Source organism: Ictalurus punctatus, chromosome 11 (assembly GCF_001660625.3).
Source record: "Ictalurus punctatus breed USDA103 chromosome 11, Coco_2.0, whole genome shotgun sequence".
Taxonomy (NCBI): domain Eukaryota; kingdom Metazoa; phylum Chordata; class Actinopteri; order Siluriformes; family Ictaluridae; genus Ictalurus; species Ictalurus punctatus.
The window spans coordinates 12,564,496-12,585,014 of record NC_030426.2 but is presented as its reverse complement, the minus strand read 5'-3'; the positions used below and the strand labels follow the sequence as shown (position 1 = coordinate 12,585,014).

General features: G+C 36.7%; 1 protein-coding gene across 5 annotated transcripts in view; it reads left to right on the top strand.

Annotated features, from left to right (window-relative positions):
* The first annotated feature begins 216 nt into the window (after nucleotides 1-216).
* The window catches only part of rad18 (RAD18 E3 ubiquitin protein ligase), a 58,838-nt gene continuing 38,535 nt past the window's right edge, over nucleotides 217-20,519 (top strand). For 4 of the 5 annotated variants that reach the window (XR_001813996.3, XR_008397191.1, XM_017480316.3 and 1 more), the window contains exons 1-7: nucleotides 217-397; nucleotides 1,426-1,504; nucleotides 2,015-2,076; nucleotides 2,269-2,339; nucleotides 15,463-15,800; nucleotides 19,209-19,308; nucleotides 19,768-19,812. Coding sequence is in view for 2 of the 5 variants with exons in the window: in XM_017480316.3 (XP_017335805.1) it covers nucleotides 347-397; nucleotides 1,426-1,504; nucleotides 2,015-2,076; nucleotides 2,269-2,339; nucleotides 15,463-15,800; nucleotides 19,209-19,308; nucleotides 19,768-19,812 (746 nt within the window). In the remaining 3 variants the exon portion in view is untranslated. The remainder of the gene's footprint in view (nucleotides 398-1,425; nucleotides 1,505-2,014; nucleotides 2,077-2,268; nucleotides 2,340-15,462; nucleotides 15,801-19,208; nucleotides 19,309-19,767; nucleotides 19,813-20,519) is intronic. The other variant, XR_006983259.2, reaches the window with a different exon arrangement.

Genomic DNA, 20,519 nt, shown 5'->3' with positions numbered 1-20,519 from the left:
AGAAAAGTGATTTGAAATCAGCACATAAGAGCTCACTGACATCATTATTACAATAGCAGATTTTTGAGATTGAGGTTCAAACAAAACCAAATGATCTCTTACATCATAACAAATTATAGCAATGAACTCATGCTTGAAAAAAATAAAAATAAAAAAATAAATGAAAGCGCGTTTCCTCAACACTTCCTCAAATTCTTTCCGATTTAGAAATGTAAACGGAAATGACGTCAGTGTACGACCTGAAAAAGTGCGCGGGGAATTTCTGTATCTGTTTCAGTAACGGCGTTAAATAACTCAATGTACATCGCGTATTTTAATCAACTCATTTAACCAGTTGTTGGGTAAAATGTCTCATCCAGTTGAAGCGGATTTACCACCGAACTTGTTATGCCTGAAAGTAAGTTTCCATCATAATCCCTCAATCAGGTAAAGTAGCTTAGCTGTGTAGCAAGCTAAAGCAGCTAGCTGATGGTGTACAGTCAGCTGTGCATGTCCTGCAAGGGTTAAAGTCAGCTGTCACGAAATGACAACTAAGTTATAGCAATAATGAACAAAACGCTTATTTTCCCGTTGTTATTGTTTTTAAACCAGTTTTAACGTCTGTTAAATACGACAGCTAAGTAGTAAGCTTGCTAATGTAGGATAGTAACATTGCACAATCTCAGCATTTTTCAATGTTCTGATTGTACAGAAATACCAGATTTAGTACAACTCTAATAATAGTATGGGGTTTTTAATTTTTTAATTTTTTATTTTTTTTAATCACACCCACTTACCAACCAAAATGCATTTAAATGAGTACAATTTACTCCAAAAGTCTTAGGATCTGTCACAATGTAAAACATTAGAGTCTATACTCTCATAAATGGTGTTGAAGAAACAGGAATAAATAACATTCATTCTAGTTTATGCTTAATATGTGACTATCAAATGTGGCTGGGCAGTATATCACTATATTATTGATATTTTGATCAATGATTACATGATTCACTTTACTGAGATATCGTTGGTATGGTGATGTATTTTTAAATTTTTTTTTTTATTTTTTACATTTTTAATAATTACAAATTAAATGGTACTTAATGTACGCTCTCGGTTAGATGTAATTTTTAAAAAGTTAATCTTTGTAGGCATTAAAGAAAAGTATTGTCTAACTCAGTTTAATGTTTTTTTGTTTATTTAATACTCTTTTGCAGACAGTTTTTTAGCTAAATTATTTATTGTGCTGCACATTGTGTATCGTAGAAATGTCCTCAAGTATTGTCATACTGAAGTATACGCCATACTGCACACTGTTAGTGTTTTTACATTTTGTTGCTTACCATTCAGAAACCCTTCAGAAAAGTTTGTTACTATGAACGAATAATCACGATCTTTATCATTTGCCTCCTGTTTTGATTTCTTTCTTTTTTTTTTTTAAACCAGAATATCGACACTTTGCTCCGATGCCCCATTTGCTTCGACTTCTTGAATGTATCCATGATGACGCAGTGTTCTCATAACTGTAAGTCTGTACCCCAACTGTTGGTCAAATTAGTGAAGTGTTTGTATATTTGGGTATCAGATTTCCAGGCCATGTGCAGATGAATTTGTGAGCTGTTTAACATGCACGTCCATGACACGCGTTTTGTATAAAATCTATGCTCATTTATTACTTATTAATTGTGTCTGTAGTCCAGTGACCTCATAGTGGGGTATGGTGGTATAATATGGAGTGGGACAGAAAGCTGAACGGCATCAAAAAACTGTATTTCACCCACATTCTCTTTCTTGATATTTGCAACGCAATTTTCCCCGCCCCTTCCTGTTATGTACAGTAGATACTGTTTTAAATGCACACAGCTGTAAACCAAAATAATTGACAAATTTTAACATTTTCCCCCAAAATTATTTATATAGACTAAATAATAACAAACACGTAAGCAATAATAAAATAAACATGGCAAAATGTCTGCCACAGTATGCATGTGCATAGAATATTTTTGACTAGATTGTTGTTTGGTTTTCTCTACAGTTTGCTCCCTGTGTATACGGAAATTCCTTTCCTACAAGTTGCTGTGTCCTCTTTGCAACACGGTGGGTATTACACATCTGTGTACTTGTACCCTGAGTGTGAGTCCTGTTATAGGTTATTCCATTTGTCTGTATCATAATGTGGGATATAAGTCCTGGAGCCTAAATCATGCCTTTTACTATTTAGGATATTTAATATAGGATATTTTTAAATGAATGTCACAACTTTAACGTGATATCAACTTTCAATTTCAGCCACTGACCGAACAAGAGCTGAGGAACAACAGACTACTGGATGACCTTGTTCAGAGCTTTCAAGCTGTGAGGTAACTTTTATGCTTTTAACTACGATGTTTTGTAAGGATAGGTACATTCCTTCTCATTACAGTTTATTATCTACCATTCAGGCATAGAGAAGTTGCGTAAGACTTAAGTCACCCTCAAAGCAGGTGTTGCCCGACCAACAAGTACGATTCGTTGTTTAATTTAGAAAAATGTGTTATCCACAATGAACATGTTTATTTAATGAGCTCAAATAAGCACAGGTGCATCCATATCTGGTATTCACTAAAAGTTTGGAGGAAGTGAAGTGAAATATATTAAAGAGGAGTTTGGAAGCAGAAAGTATCAAATGATTTCCTCTACATCAATCCAGATAGATCTGAAAACTGCATTTTTGTTTTAAAACACTCTCCATCTACAGTACATCGTCCACCATCTAGTTTGTTTTGAGTTGAATGGGTTGCATGACCGTATCACATGACGAAAAATACGTCATAGTTTTTGAACATCTATATTTTCTCAGTCCACACTACGGCACGAAAACGGAGCGTTTCAAATTGATCCACTTGGGAGAGCGTTTCCATTAAGTTCTGTCTTCACAAGATAAAAACACGGTCTCAGTGTGGACAGAAGGCCAAAACATGGAGGAAAAAGATGCGTTTTCAAATTTATTCATATTAACGTGGACGTAGCCTACGTTGAAGGAATCTCTGATTAAAATTTACATTTAAAACAAATTGCACAAAAGGCACAGAGTCTTTTTAGAGATCTGCGTTTGGTTTCTTTTTTCTGCTCATTCTCTCATCTGAATCACTAATATAACCACACAAGTATACTGTTACTCAGTATCTCAAATAGACTTGCTTGCTTTCTGACACTGTATGACATATCTATACTTGTAGCTGAAGTGCAGAACTAAACACCAAACCTGTCTTGGCTAATCAACTACATTAACATTGTAAAATATAATATGCTGCAGTGTTATTACTATATAAAGTACTATGAAATTATTATAGTTCTTACTATATTAATGTGTATATTTATGCACTTAGACCCTTAAATCCATGTCTTTTATACTCCACTGGGTTCATAAAGTCATAAAGTTTTACATGATATAGAACATAGATCAATTAACAGCACACGTCATTACGTCCCCATGCCACGTCGTTCGACGTCCCTCCAGAATTTTACATATCAACATGCAGTTCGTCTTATTTATGGTACCGTATACAGTTTTGGGTGTTTCATTTAAAATTCTTTACGAAAGCTTCAAGTGCAGTTAATTATTTCTCGTGCTATACGTGCAAATGGACGACTGTTTGAAGCCGTGGGCTGCGTCGAAAACCACATACTTACCTACTGTATAGTAGCTGAGATGCATGTATTTCTCCTACTATATAGTAGGTAAGTATGCAGTTTCGGACGCAGCCATGCTCTTGTTTATCGTCAAACGGTTGAACAAACTGCCGTGTGTGATCGTGTCCTATCGCAAAATGCGGTGAAGACTCCCACATGACGTTAATAGTGTGATTAAGGTGTGTACATGTCTATAATGCACATCGATAATGCGACTAAAACAGGAATACTTCACGTGTCTTAATTCGGTTTGTGTTTATTTCGAGTATGACTTTAATCGGATTAAGGTCACCAATAATTTGCTGTTTACATGCTAGTTTCTTAATCAGAGTATCGTCTTAATCGGGTTAATATCGGATTATTGTTGTCCATGTAAACATACTGTCAGTCTGCATTTTATAGCATTTGCTCTAGTATAAGGCATGGCTATTTGCCTGATACCAGAACAAATAAATGTAGGTAATGATGTGTTTTGATTTAAATCCATTTCACATGTGGAACATGCCATCTGTTTAAAGTTGCACACCTCTGTAGATAACACAAGCCTGAACTCCTTTTCCCATTTGCCATCAATGATTGACAGCGAGAGGGATTTGAAGCTTGTCAATTCCTTATACACCTCATTTCAATGATGAGAATGTCATCTTAGGCCTTTAAGTAGGGAAACTGGGCTAGTTTAGGTTGCACAATGTTCCTTAGTTGCAGATATCTGATGGTTAAGTTCTTGTTCTCTAAAAGACTTTATAACTTTTGTGTATTAGAGTCTTACGATCATAGTCGGAATAGGTAATTACTATCAATTGAGGACAAAAAAAAACTACATGATTCATATTTTCTTATAAATTGCACTCAGATATCCAGTTAAGTTAAAAATGTGCAAATTACTGATTAATACCAATAAGCCCTGAAATTAGAATAGGATGTTTATATAGGAAATAGAAGGTCCAAAAACAATCAAAAATGTAGGCCTTATTGGGTAATAACACTTATTATACTGATTCTGATAAAAGTTAGTTTTATGAACACATTCGTTTTATTGGATACCAGATGCTGTGATGAGAAACAGGATTACCCCACTAGGATGATGCTTATTACCCATTTCTGTTTGAATGCTACTTGCCAGATGGCTACATTATAATCACAGAGATATGGAGATGAGAGCCGGTGAAGTAGCCAGTTGACTGCAAAAAAAAGCAGATCAGAATTTAGATTTTGTTCCTGATGATCAGATGAAGGCTGACGTTACAAGGCTCCATCTTTAGGAAGGTTTGGTTTTATTGGTCTCTGCACTGGTGGTCAGGTTCAGGCAGAATTTTGTCACGTTCCGATTTAATCCTAGGGCACGTGTCTTGGGTTACATGTGAACAGAATGTTCTCAGGCTGTGGTTGTGTCGACTTTAGAGCACACAAAGTCTGTAAACCCAGAGCAGGGGGGTGAGTTTTGGAGACTTGGAGATGTGGAAGTGTTAATATGATTGTGTCTGAGTGTGAAGTTTTTGGGATTCAACACCTGAGCTCTGCTCAGTACTCGCACATCCTGTCTGTTGCAAACCCACCAAGGATCAAGGTCACATACTGTAAATAGCAATGTGTTGAGATCACAGCTTTATATTGGGTTCAAATGAACTGCTTTTCTAGCCTGCCTTGGAATTGATGATTTTGGTTTGCAACTGAATGCAGATTGTGCGTTTATTAGCTTGATCCATTTTGAATGTGTGGCTTAATCAGGGGTTTGTGTAACTTTTACAAAGTCAAAAGGCCCTGTTTCATTAGAGCTCTGTGTCCTGAGGGACTGATTTATTTATTTTTATTTTTTTATTTTCAAATCCTCAAACGCTGACAGTCAGTACGGTTACATGGACAACAATAATCCGATATTAAGACGATACTCTGATTAAGAAACTTGCATGTAAACAGCGATTATTGATGACCTTAATCCGACTAAAGTCATACTCGAACTAAACACAAATCGAATTAAAGCATGTGGAGTATTCCTGTTTTAGTCACATTATCGACGTGCATTATAGACATGTACACACCTTAATCATACTATTAACGTCATGTGGGAGTTTTCACCACATTTTGTGACAGGATACGCACAACTCAGTGCTCAACCATTTTACGGCAAACAAGAGAGCACGGCTGCGTCCGAAACCGCTTACTTACCTATTATATAATAGGAGAAATGCATGTATTTCTGTATACTATATAGTAGATAAGTATAGTAGTACGTGGTTTTGGACGCAGTCCATGGCTTCAAGCAGTCGTCTATTTGCACGTATAGCATGCCAAATAATTAACTGCGCTTGAAGCTTTCGTAAAATGAAACACCCAAAACTGTATACAGTGCCATAATGAAAATGAAGTGTATGTTGATACGTGAAATTCTGGAGGGAACGTCGGACGGCGTGGTGCGGGGACGTAATGACGTGCTGTTAATCGATCTATGTTCTATAACATGTAAAACGGGAACATGACAGGTGTATTCTAAAAGCGACTCATGTAAACACCTTAATCACAATATTGTCTTATTCACAATAACGTCAATAATCAGATTATTGCTGTCCATGTAAACGTAGTCAGTGTGTGACTGCTCTCCTGCTACACACGGTCTAAACGCAACTCACATTTACATTCGTTTGTTACTTTCCTCTCTTTTCATTTATGTGGTTGTGTGTGATTTGTTTAAAGCACATGAAGTGTGAATAGCACAAAACGGGTTACTGAGCAGCCAGATGCCAGTATCACTAAATGGTTTGGGCCTGATTGAACGCCTGATGGTTTAATTTTAAAATGCTGTCCAGTGGCTGAATATAAACACTTCCTTTGAGTTTTGTTGTTGGTTAGTATTGGTGGGGATGCTTTTCAAAATGACAGCAGGTTGCTTTTGGCAGATTTGGCACCCTGCTACTGATGAAACACAATCATGTGGTCAGTGAAGATGCATTTGAGAGGACATGAAAAGACCAGCTTTGAACATCTGTCTGCCTCAGCTGTCCACATCCGTCCAAGGATATTAACACCAATTGTGAACAGGGCCAGAGTTTCCACCAAAAACAACTGTGAGACAATTATAAGATCAGAGAGCCATAATGAAACACTCATGAGTGCTACAAACCATGGTGTATCTCTATCAATTCAATGTGTGAGAATGTGGACATGAATTATTTAAAAGCTACTTTAATGTGAACCCCTCTTCCCACACACCTTCTTTTTCAAGTCCTGCAAATATGTTTCTCAAACATGACCTCTATAAGACTGATTCAAGGTAAATCTGTTGTGCTGATGGATATCATGAGGCAACTGTGATTGATGAGAAATCTATATCGGTTCCTCATATAAGTCGAGTTACTGACGTCTACAAACTTTGTGCGGTGAGTCTGGGTCACTAGCGGACATCAGTTTTCCCAATGCTGTCTGGTGTGTGAAGGGATAATTTACTACTTGTTGGAATAAGAGATGGCCATCAGTCTGGGGAGAGAAGTGCCTTAGATATCTCTGTTGCTCTCAGTTGCTTAATTTCCTGTTGTCGCCTGTCGATGCGAAAGGCAAAGTTTATCAAGGACCTTACAGGCAATATATGTAATCCTCTTTTGATCTATGTGCATGTGCGTGTGCGTGTGCGTGTGTGTGTGTGTGTGTGTGTGTTTTTTCAGAGAATTTTTTTGAGTGATCGTGTGGAATGTTCTGAAGGTTGAACTTCTACTCACCAACCACTTTATTAGGAACATCTGTACACCTGCTCATTCATGCAGTTATCCAATCAGTCAATCATGTGGCAGTAGCGCAATGTGTAAACTCATACAGACATACACTTACATTTGTTCATTTGGCAGACACTTTTATCCAAAGGTACTTACAAATGAGGAAATACAAGCAAAGCGATGTATCAAGTGGAGAACAGTACAAGTAGTGCTACCATATAAGATTTTTAATTGAGTTCCAGAGAAGTAAAGTGCACAGAGTTGAGGTGTAAGAGCCAGAGTAAGTGCAGATTTTTAATTTAATTTTATTTGTTTATTTATTTAAAGGGGGGGACCAGGGGACAAGTTAGGGGTTCATTAACTGTTCACAGAAGAGGTGGGTCTTTAGCTGTCTGGGTTGAAGTTGGAAGTTCGTTCCACCACTGAGGGACAGTCATTTTGAAGGTTCTGGACAGATGGGAATTAGGTCAAGAACTTCAGTTAATGTTCATATCACTTAATGTTATATCATCCAAGTTCTTTTCCAGGCTTGTTTCAGTGAGCCTGTGCCCAATGTAGTCTCATATTCCTGTTCTTGGCTGACAGGAGTGGAACTCTGCTGTTGTAGCCCATCCATCACACCACATTTTAACATGTTGTGCACTCAGAGATGGTTTTCTGCTCACCATAGTTGTAAATTGTGGTTATTTACTGTAGCGTTCCTGTCAGCTCGAACCACTCTGACCATTCTCCGCTGACATTACTAATCAACAAGGCATTTCCACCCGCAAAACTGATGCTCACTGGATCAATGCTCAAAGTTCCAGAAATCACAGTTTCCCCCATTCTGATGTTTGATGTGAACTTTAACTGAAGCATTTGACCTGTTTCTGCATGACTTTATGCATTGTGCTGCTGCCATGTGATTGGCTGATTGGAAAAATACTGAAAGAATAGCTGTATGTTTCTATGGCCTGTGTGTGTGTATACAAGATACTGTAAAAACAACAGTTATATTTTGTTCAGTCATGCCACACAGCATTGTGGGATGATGGAAAACAACTCCATTTGATTGACTTATTTCCATAGTGTCGTCTCATGAGTGCTGTTTCGGTGGAAAGTCTTTTCCTAATTAAATAAGCAAAAAACTTCAATATTGTTGACAGTCTCACAATATACAGTATCACTCTGTCTTGATGTGAGAATATTATTAAAGTATCTATGTTGACCACTGTCTTCATATCAGACGTCCAAACCAAATGTTCATTATTAAATAGGCCTGTAAGGATTCACTGCAGTCACGAATCAATTCAAGGTACTGGGTTCATGATACAATTTAATTCTCAGAAAATTTGAACAAAATGTGTGATATTCCTCTGTGGACAAAGTAAATACACCCTTGGCCTCCAAAGCTAGTATTGCCTCCATTAGCAGTAATGACTTCTTGTGGGTGTTTTGCATAATTGTCCACCATCGGCTTGCTGGAATTTTGTGACCATTCTTCCACACAATATTCTTTCAGTTGCAAGATGTTTGAGATTTTGTTTTTCATGTACTGCCTGTTTCACATCCCCCCACATCATTTCAATGGGATTCAAATCCGGACTTTGACTAGGCCATTCCGTAACCCTCCATTTCTTTTTTTTGAGTCATTCCATGGTGGATTTGCTAGTGTCCTTAGGATCGTTGTCCTGTTGAAAGGTCTGCTTTCGGTGGAAAGCAATGAAAGCAAATCGCCCCGCCCATATGTGAGATTTGTGCCCGAGCAGCGGGCACTACGAAAGGTTTGACAGCGTGAATGAAAGCTGGCAGCGCGTGCATAAACCATGACTAGCAAAAATGAAACAGAAAATTGTTAACACTGCTGTTTATTTGAAGACCATGTTAAACTTTTGCCACAGAGTTCAGTGTCTTCAGTTTTAGAGTGGTTTTTCTTCTTTCTCTTTGTATATATTGTTAATTTCTTGAAAACTTACATTCAATATTTTTAGACACAAATTTAATTCTATATAGTCTTTGGTTGTACAAAAGTAAGAAAAACAGGTATTGCATTGACAAATTCAATATGAAAGCTGTGCAAATAATGTATTTACTGCAAAGGGCAGAAACACCAGCAATCTTTTTGCAAATTTCAGAATTAGTCAGGTGAGTAAATATGGGGAATATCGCAAAAGGCAGACCTCAGCAACTGGTGCCTCATCAAAAGCCACAATCAACATTGCTGTCCTTAAGTCATATATTTTCAGGCAAGTTGCTTTGGAAAATAAAATGTGAAATACTATCCAATTATTTAAGCTTATATATATATATATATATATATATATATATATATATATATATATATATATATATATATATATATATATATATATATATATATATAATATATAATATATATATATATATATATATATATATAATATATATATATATATATATATAATATATATATATATATTATATATTATATATATATATATATATATATATATATATATATATTATATAATATAACATTATTATTATTATTATATTATTACACATCTCTCTCATTTATTAATTTATATATATATATATATATATATATATATATATATATATATATATATATATATATATATATATATATATATATATATATATACACCCACACATATATATATAAAAATTAATAAATGAGAGAGGTGTGTAATAACTGGATTTAATAGGCCTGTTTAAGATGGGTTAAAGTTAATACTTTGTTGTTGATTGATGTTGCGATAAAGTGATGTCTTGGGTTTTTCTATAAACCGATTGCATGATGGCAAAAGATTTTAGGTCATTTTGTGAATTTAATCTAGCTGATTAAATTGTTAATGTGGATTTCTTTTAAAATACCCATTGCATGCAGAATGAAAAATCAATATGTCACAAGCCTAGTTGAAAACCCTACTTTGTGCCCAGTTGAACTTTTCAAACTGATGGACTGACATTCTTCCTAGGAATTTTTCTTTTTGTGTTTGACAAAAATATTCGCACATACACCAATATTCGCACATACACCAATCCATCCAGAGAGACACTCAGATCTTTTCAGCTTGTCCAATATCGGCACATTATTATTATTATTATTATTATTATTATTATTATTATTATTATTATTATTATTATTATGCATGGGTTTTTTATGCAGTGCAGTTTCTGTTCATTGTTCTCCTTATTGTTAGTCTGCACTGATTCTCCAGAGGCATATAGTTACTTACTTTTAGACTTATAGTTTAGAGATTTTAGTTTTATTTTTTATTCTTCTTGCAATGTTGTGGTTTAGTGGTTAGCATGTTTGCCTTGCACATCCAGCATTGGGGGTTTGATTCCTGCCTTCGCCCTATATGCGTGGAGTTTGCATCTCCATGTGCTTTGGGGGATTCCTCTGGGTACTCTGGTTTCCTCCCCCAGTCCGAAGACATGCGTTGTAGGCTGATTGACATTTCCAATTTGTATGTAGTGTGTGAATGTGTGTGCCCCGAGTCCCCTGGGATAGGCTCCAGGCTCCCTGTGACCCTGTGTAGGATAAGCACTATAGAAAATGGATGGATGAATACTTTTTATTAAATATTTTTTTTGTTGTTTTTGTTTTTTCTTTTCTTGGCTAACCAAAAAGTGTCTTATTATGCATTGGTTGCACAAACTTTCATTCATGACTGTAGGTGTTGGATGTTTACATTTCTACCCATCAGTCAGCTGAATCGGGCTTAAGGGGACACCGGGAATGCAATTATGCATCGACTTTCTCTCAGATGTGCCATTGCTTTTGACCTGTCTGCCCTCGCCTCTTTCTCCCACAGCTTGTGAGGGATCAATCAGCTCCCAGACACAGCAGTGTGTACAAAGTGAAAAGCTCTGTTTTTGGTTTAAAAACTTATTTTATTTATTAATGACTGATCTTTCCTGATTATTTGCAGATTTGCAGCATTGTTAGATCATTTAATAATTCTTTTTATTTAGTGGAATGAAAGAAAAATGTTCTTTTGATTCTGAAAGTATAAAATAGTGACATTCATTAATGTGTTTTCATAGTTTAGATTTATTATGTATGATTTTAAGTCAGACACAGGGTTATTAGATTATGTTTATCTGCTACTACTGGTACAGAGTAGTTCTTCATCCTTTTGTGGAAGGCTGTCAGTTTTAACGGTGGGGGTGGTATATTTTTATATCATTATTAAGCACTATTGTTGTCTGTTTTTGTAATGTACAATCAAGAAATTGTATGTGCGACAGATTTCCCATATGATCTCCTGTTTACTGCGGCTCTATGCAAGCAGACATGATCGTGCAGTGCAGTTACGGTGACCTACAGTTTACACGTGCACACAATGCCCAATTAGTTCTTTTGTGCATTGGTTTCTGCCTTTTTAAAAATAGATCTGATCCCATCTGAGATCAAGAGAGTGCAGAAAAAGGAGTGATGGAAGGGAGAGGAAGAAAAACATGCACACCTGCACACTTCATATTAGCTTCACACACAATCCTGTCTCCACTCAGACTGACTCTGAAGTTCTTGTAATCGACGTTGATGTTTTGTTTGTGTGATCCAGGGGAATTTTAATGAGGCAATAACCTTGACCTACATTATTACATTAATTTATCTTCAGTTACTAATTTATTCTGCCCTGACCTATATTACTTGCTAACACCTAATTGTTTAACTTACATTTACCAATATCTGTGCATCCGTATGTTGAAAACACCTAATTCACTTACTTTTATTTGTGTGTGTATGTATGTATGTATGTGTGTATATATGTGTATATATATTATATTATATTATATTATATATATATATATATATATATATATATATATATATATATATATATATATATATATATATATATATATATAATATATATAATATATATAAACAGCCATTGTAACAAAGCAGCTAATGATTTAATTTCCTAATGAGCAAGCCAGAGGCTACAATAGCAAGGAAAAACTCTGAGATGACATTATTTACTGAAGCAAGAGTCAGTCTCGGGCAGAAGCTTGATGATTATGAACGTGATGCAGGTTTTGTATTATGGTCTTTACAGTCACTAGATCACAACCCAGTTGAACACCTACAGGAGATTTTGTAACCAGCGTGTTAGTGCTCTCCACCACCTTCACACTGCTAATTGGGTAATATCTTTTGGAAGAATTGTGTTCTCTGCTAAGGTACATTAAAGCTGTTCTGGCAGCTTGCAGTAGCTCAACACTTTATGACACGTTTTTTTTTCCCCTTTAATTTATCACTTTATTACTGATAATCAGTAGCTCCAGGCCAGAATTTGCCAGACTATAGCAGTATCTGAGCAGTACTTTGGATTGTTCATAGATTTGATTAGCCTACTAAACTGTCATTTCCAATGAAGATCTTACACTATTTAGCATAGTAGCATTAGAACAGGTGAGTGCAAAGTCTGGCCCCAGGGCCAAATGCAGCCCGCAGACATATGTTGACTAGCCAGTGGCTTCTCTTACTCTTTCTCTGCCTACACCTGCAAATGAATTTACTGAATTATATTTAGTCATGGCTACAGACAAAAATGCAGAGTTAACAGTGAGAAGGGGTGAATCTAAAAGAGCTGGAAAGCACAAAGACTGGATCGTGAATTCTTGAAAGATTCCTTAACTGAAGTGGATTTTTGCACAGATAAAAAATGACAATTTAATTTGATTGTTAGTTTGTCCAATTACTTTTGGTCCATGAAATGGAGAAACTGCATACAGTACAAGTGCTCTAACTCCATTCCACTTGATTTCAGTGTAATTACCCTTAAACTTATTGTGTGTGTATGTACATACAGTACCCTCCACTAATATTGGCACCCTTGGTAAATATGAGCAAACAAGGCTTTGAAAAACTGTCTTTATTGTTTAACCTTTTTATCTTTCACAAAATTCACAAAAATGCTCGGCTTTCATAGATATCAAACAATTGCAAACACAGGTTTATCAAAGAAAAATCTTTGATAAATATAGATGTGCAATAATTATTCGCACCTCTATGAATTCATATGAGGAAAATATATTTGAAGTATATTCCCATTGATATGTAAAGTTTTTTGTAGGACACCTGGGTGATTAGAAACAGGAAATTGTTCAACCATGACTTCCTGTTTCACAGGGGTATAAATATATAACACAGGACAAATTCCCTCATTCCTAGTCATTCATAACAATGGGTAAGACCAAGGAATATAGCTGTGATGTGCAGAAAAAGGTTGTTGAGCTTCACAGAATGGGAAGCGGCTATAACAAAATAGCACAAGCATTGAAAATGCCCATTTCCACCATCAGGGCAATAATTAAGAAGTTCCAGTCAACTGGACATGTTATGAATCAATATAATGTTATGTTATATAATGTTTATAATAAATAAAATGTTATGTGTCTATATTGTCTCAACATACTGTGAAGAGGATGGTTCGAGTGGCCAAAAAATCTCCATGGATCACAGCTGGAGAATTGCAGAAGTTAGTTGCATCTTGGGGTCAGAAAGTCTCCAAAACTACAATCCATAATTTCGGAGTCACCTACATCACCACAAGTTGTTTTGGAAAGGTTTCAAGAAAAAGCCTCTACTCTCATCCAAAAACAAACTCAAGCGTCTGCGGTTTTCCAGACACTACTCGAACTTCAAATGGGATCGGGTTCTATGGTCAGATGAAACCAAAATAGAGTATTTGGTGCACACAGAGAGGTAGCCATATGGAAAATTACCTCATGCCCACGGGTAAATATGGTGTTGGCTCTTTAATGTTTTGGGGCTGTTTTTCTGCCAGAGGAAGACTTAAAATGAGCCATGGTTGGATCCTCCAGCAGGACAATGATCCAAAACATACATCAAAATCAAGACAAAAATGGTTTACTGACCACAAAATCAAGGTCCTGCCATGACCATCCCAGTCCCCTGACTTGAAACCCATAGAAAACCTGTGGGGTGAACTGAAGAGGAGAGTCCACTAGCATGGACCTCGTAATTTGAAGGATCTGGAGAGATTCTGTATGGAGGAATGGTCTCAGATCCCTTGCCATGTATTCTCCAACCTCATCAGACATTATAGGAGAAGACTCAGAGCTGTTGTATTTGCAAAGGGAGGTAGCACAAAGTATTGACTAAAAGGGTGCCAATAATTGTTGCACATCTATATTTAACAAAGATTGTTTGATAAAACCTGAGTTTTGTTTGTAATTGTTTGATATCCATGAGAGCAGAGTATATCTGTGAATTTTTTTAACAAACATTTAAATAATAAAGACAGTTTCAAAGCTGCCTTTGCTCATATTTATCAAGGGTGCCAATATTAATGGAGATCACTGTAAACTTACAAAATGTCCTCAGACATTTGATTGGGTCTAATCTGGCTCCCTTTGAAAAAAAGCTTAGATATTTCTGCCTTAGTAGTCAGTAGCTAATCAAATACAGCTTTATTAACTCTTCCAGCCCTGATTTTTTAATGCACTTTCCTTGCCTGGCATTACAGTTCATTCACGATTTGTGCCTATCTTTGAAAAATAAACAGCCATCTCTGGAGTATAGAATTTTTTTTTATCTTGGATTATTTATGCTAATTATGAAGTTAATATTAGCATTGTATGAAGGTTATTTATGTGTCAGCAGAAAATAAAAAGAGGAAGGCTATGTCTGCATCAGCAGTTCATTTCATAACATTAGTTTCATGTGTAAGTTTCAAGTTCCAGGATAGAAATAAATTATGAATGTAATGAATAAGTGCCTTAAATGTTTTTGGAAGGGGTTTTGGAGTAAAAAAAAAAATGCATGTGATTTTAACAAATTGTATAGCTTTAATTAATTAATTAATAGTAGAATCTGTCTGGCAAAAAAAAATGGTCTTGCAGATACCTAATCTGATTTTTGTAATCTTGCAGAAAGCAGATAACGATTAGTCATAATTTGCTCTCATTAGTGTCAGTACACAATTGTATACCCACTCACCAACATTCCAGTTTTATAAATGCATATCGATACTTTCCATGTATAGAGTATTCGTTCACCCCCCCCCCCCTTTAACATGTCTTTCTGATTAACCTAACTAACTTGCTATGTTTATCTCTCTCTCTCTCTGTGTTGTGTCTCCAGGCAACAGCTGTCTCAGACAAATTTTGAGTCCCCTCCAATCTCCCCCGAGACACCGACAATGGCCATTGGAGAAAAAGCAGCGAGGCAGAAAGCCCTTAAAAAAGAGGGCACTCCTCTGACTCACTTCTTCCAGAAGCGTGCCCCAATCAGCTCTTCCACAGGAGCACAGTCAGGCTCTAAGGGTCTGTGCCCAGTGAAACAGGAGCCCATGGAGGTGTGTGTGCAGGGCGCTCTCCTGCCAGAGAGTGCAGTGACTGCGACTACAGCAGTGAAAGAAGAGATGCTGGACATGCGTGCTTTTCCCTCCACGTCGCAGGATATTAAACCTGTGGTCAAAGGTGATGCACACCTATATTCATGGTTTTTGAATTACTCATGTTCATAATTATTATACCGCTTTATTCTGTAGACTACTGGAAACAATCAAAAAAAGAAAGAAAACTTTCAGGTTTATGCTTAGGTGCCAAAGCATTCCACTAAAATAAAATTTTAAATGTAATTTTTAGGGCATTTTCAGACCTGTAGATCTGTGCTTTGTGCCGAAACGGGGATTTGAATTGTTGCTATGTTGCCTTTTCTCCTTGGCTTGATTTAAAAGCATTTCATTTAAACGCATATCAAAATGTGTCTATGCAAGGCATGTGTGAGTAAACTGTCCTCTGGTAGAGCATCCAAAGAGAATTCCATGAAAATTGTATCGAAAACATTAACTTTCACTATATTGTTTTGAACATTTCTATTTTAACAAAAGTATTATTCCATTACCAGCGTATTTTACAAAAATAAACAAAAAACAAAAATAAAACTTAGTGGTTGGACTTAGTAACACACCATGATGCCAACCTCAAGGAGAATTCCGACTCCCTTTGACCATATAGTGTATATACTAAGTTGGCAGAGTGTATCCCATTCTCAGGGGTGAGGTGTCGAGCAACATCTTGTGATTGGAGAGGCTGCACATATGCTAGGTTCAGAATAGCCACCATATTCCCAGTGCATGCCACATGCAATGCTATATCTTACGTTTTCCCTTAGAAGTTATTAGTGCATGTGTAGTCAGCACTTGGGTAGCACATAGCTAGGTGTAGTGCTTCATCTGGAGGATAACCAGAGAGAGGGAGTCGTTGTCAAAGTGGCATAGGAAAACCTGTTGTCACAGGTGCTATGGAGAAAAGTACATTTGATGATGGGGGCTACGTCACATTATCCAATGCTTCTTGAGCCATAACCATCTTCAGGGAGGCTGACACAGTTAGGCTAGGAGCATGCCGTAGGTGCATGCAAGCTGGCAGGGCAAAGCATCTTCATACGCCTTTGGTAAGTGGTAAGAAGTACGATGGACCGCTGAGCCACAAGGAGGTCTCTGTTAAGAGTCAAAGCCTCCGCTCCTCATTGATCTCAGAAAGCCTTGTCTGCTGCCAAATTGTTGACTTGTCTATGGAGTAACTGTTTCCTAGCAAAAAATAGCTTGTTGTTTGTTCTATGGAAATGGATTGTTTTTTATAGTCAGCACCATGCCTTGCTACAAAACTGTGATACACTAACAAGTCTCCTTGGCAGAGAAGATGTAAATAATGTAGCATAGGTTGTTGAAAATATACTTTACTTTAAAGGCATGCTCTTCTGTGATTTCTAAATTGCTTAGCACTTTTATTTTAAAGGTTTTGGTACATTTCGTGAAATGTTGTGAGGCGGTTTATGTAATTTTCTGTAAAGACTTTATATTGTTGAGGTCATTCCGAAACCTCTGCAGTTACTTTCCTCTTGGTGGCCACATGCAGCTCTAACAGCTCATTATGCAAATGTTTGCTTTTACGTCGATTCACCCTGTGCTGTGAAGTTCTGAGGAGAGAATTTCTCAGTGGCTTTAAATGTTAGTATTGTGCTGATGAGTTTTGAATTTGAATGGTGTCTTTGCCTGATGCCACCTTTTGAAGGTTTGCTTAAGATTACTTTTTCATTTACATTCTGGAAAGTGCCTTTCATATCTGGCGGAAATGAACCGAACTCTGGTCGCTTCACCTCTGCTACGACAACTCAAAATTGCTGCGTTTCAGGGCAGGTGGTCCTCTGAGCCTTTTATTGAGCCTTTTATTATATCATCTTCAAACAATAGAATGGGTACGTGTATGTAAAATTAACAACTTGCATCTAGAGCAATAAATGATGAACATAAAACAAAAAAAGTAAAATAGCCTATATATTAAACTAACTGACTACATGTGATGGTTAATCAGTTTAATGGGCTTGGGCACACATTTTACTCTCCATCTGCTGTCTCTTGGTGTTTAATCCCCCTCCCCCTGTTCCTTGTGTGTGTGTGTGTGTGTGTGTGTGTGTGTGTGTGTGTGTGTGTGAATTGCACACACTGACTCTATTTTTTTTTTTTTTTTTTTTTTTGCTTTATTATTTTGCTCTTGGAGCTGCTGAACCACTGCTTGGTCTTTTGAGTTCTGTAATCAGTCCCTCTGGGATTTTGTGATCATAGAAATGAATGCAAAATCAAGCAAACTCTGCAATATTTGGTAGAGATGCACTAATGTACCGGCCAATAATCGGTATTGCCTGATAAAGGCAATTATTCACGCTATCAGCTATTGGCCGATAGTTTAAAAACATCCGATGATCAGGACCGATTACATCCTGTAATTCAAAAGAGGGCGAGAAAACACATTGGTTTTGTGCTGTGTGTAAAGATGATGTTTCTTGTGTGGAATGATGACAAAACTGCAGTTTGTAAGCGCTGCAAGCTCTGCACTACTACAACCTTACACAGGACGCTGCAGTGGTGAAGCAGGAGTTTCAGCGTCGAATCTAATTTTGTATTTTTTTTGCCACACTGCTCGCGCTGAATTAAAGCAACAGTACACTGTTGAAATGTTGAAGTAGAAATGTTTGTGGTGAGAGAATGTGAGACTAACAGGAGTTTTTCTTAGAATTCAGTCAATGTTAATATGGATTAATAACATGCAATAAGTTAAGAAATCTTACTTTAATCTTCAGAATTTAGTAAATGTGTTCATGCTAATTAGAGTAATGTGTTTTCTGTTTATGAGACCAGTTACTGTGAAACAACTTGTTGAAATGGAGAGAATAAAGTTTTTATTTGTATTTCTTTCAGAATTGTGGAATTAATTATTATTCATTTAAAAGAAGACATAAAAGGCAGAACTATCGGTATCGGCCGACATCACTCTAAATAATCGGTTATCGGTATCGGGCGAGAAATTTTGTATCAGTGCATCTTTATTATTTGGAGGAGCTTGCAATTTTTCAAAATTACAGCAGATTTTCTGCAGATTTGAGCCAAGATGTGTCATGTGACATCATAACAACGCACATTCAGCCAAAGACTCTTCAATTCACGTGCATCGAACATAAGTACAGCTAAAAGGTATTGTTTACCAAAAAATATCACTGCAAAACACCATGCAAACAATTTTGTGCAATTGCGATTTGCCAATTCAAGTAGTTTTCTGCACCAAAAAAAAAAAAGAAAAACTCGCAGAATTTGAAAACAGCCACAGCAAAATCAATTATTTATGGCCGCAACAATCACAAAAAAACCCTGGTGAAATCCTGTACGGACTGTGTAATTACAATAGAATCAAGTGTTTTTTTTTCTTTCTTCAATTTCTCTTTGCTACAGAAACACAAGGACTTGCATGATATGTAAGATTTTGTAATACAAAAAAGTTGTCCAAATGTGTTAAAAATATTGTTTCTGCTTTGGTTTTGTGTTCCAGTGGACTGCCCAGTGTGTGGACTGGAAGTGCCTCAGCAACACATTAATAAACATCTGGATACATGCCTGACCAGTGGGGAGAAGAAGGATAGCCTTAGAAGGTTTGGAAACGAAGTTGTATTATTACTGCAAGCTGACTTGTACTGAAACATGAATGTAACTGCTTGTAGCAGCAATGACAGCAGTGTTACAAGCTTTCATGTTTAAAAGAAATGAGGAGCCTTTCATTAGTGTTATTACTGTTATATGGTCATATAACCTTCCTGTAAAAGTGCAGCTTTCCCGTGGCAGTGCCTTCGTAAAATATAGTTATGCATGGGTAAGATTCATAAAATATTGCAGCTGTATTGCTTTCCTGGTTTGTGAAAAATTACATATTTTAAAATAAGGTTGTAAATATACTCGCAGCAGAAGACAGAAACTTTCAAACCCAACATTCAATGGCAGCATACTAAAGTGACCGGGACAGAATTTCTGCATAGGCCTACATAATGCTGTTTGTATCGTTGTATAAGAAGAGTTTCATTGTGTCTTACAAAATATGATTATCTTCCCCTTAGGTCTGACCAGCTAGGCTTTTCTGGTTCTGCATTTATAGAGCCAAAGTAAGTGTCCACGTTTGTCTTAGAGTAATACAATTAGAATGTGCTTTTTACACACATCTAGCATCTTGACAGATGATGTAAAAAGCACTGTTACTCATTTGTTTGTCTGAAGATGTGGTGAGCACACACATCCACAGATTAATCACAGCTGTAGAGAACAGCACTGAAAACCACCATGTAGAATATGTCCACTTTTTAGCACTAGCACCCAAACGTGTTTGTAATGCAAGAGTTTAAAAAACAAAACAAACCCCCCCCACACACAGTTTCTGAAGGGCGGTGTTGCCTTTTCAGTTGAGTCCCTTGGTAATGAAAAATGTTTGATTTATAAATCAAATCTATTTTCGGATATGTTTGTCATCAGTGAACACAGCTACATTTTTAGATAGCAGCACTTTATCTCCCTGGATTTCTTCTTCCATCAGCGTTGTGGCCAAATCCCAGCTTTAAACTATTTTTCTTTATTTCTTCGCCTCATGCCAAAGCAGAAAATTTGCCTTCAGAATCATAAAAGATGATCATTGCGTCTCCAGGATTTTGTTTATGTGAACGTGTTTCTATGCAGCCCAATTATTCTCCACCCTGGCAGTTGAGGTTGACCTGATTGGCTTTGCGGCAGAACTTCATGGAAGGACTGATGAATGTGGTTGTGCTTCAGCATTCTGATGGCCTTAAGCGTATCCCAGCACTCCACATGCACACAGAGA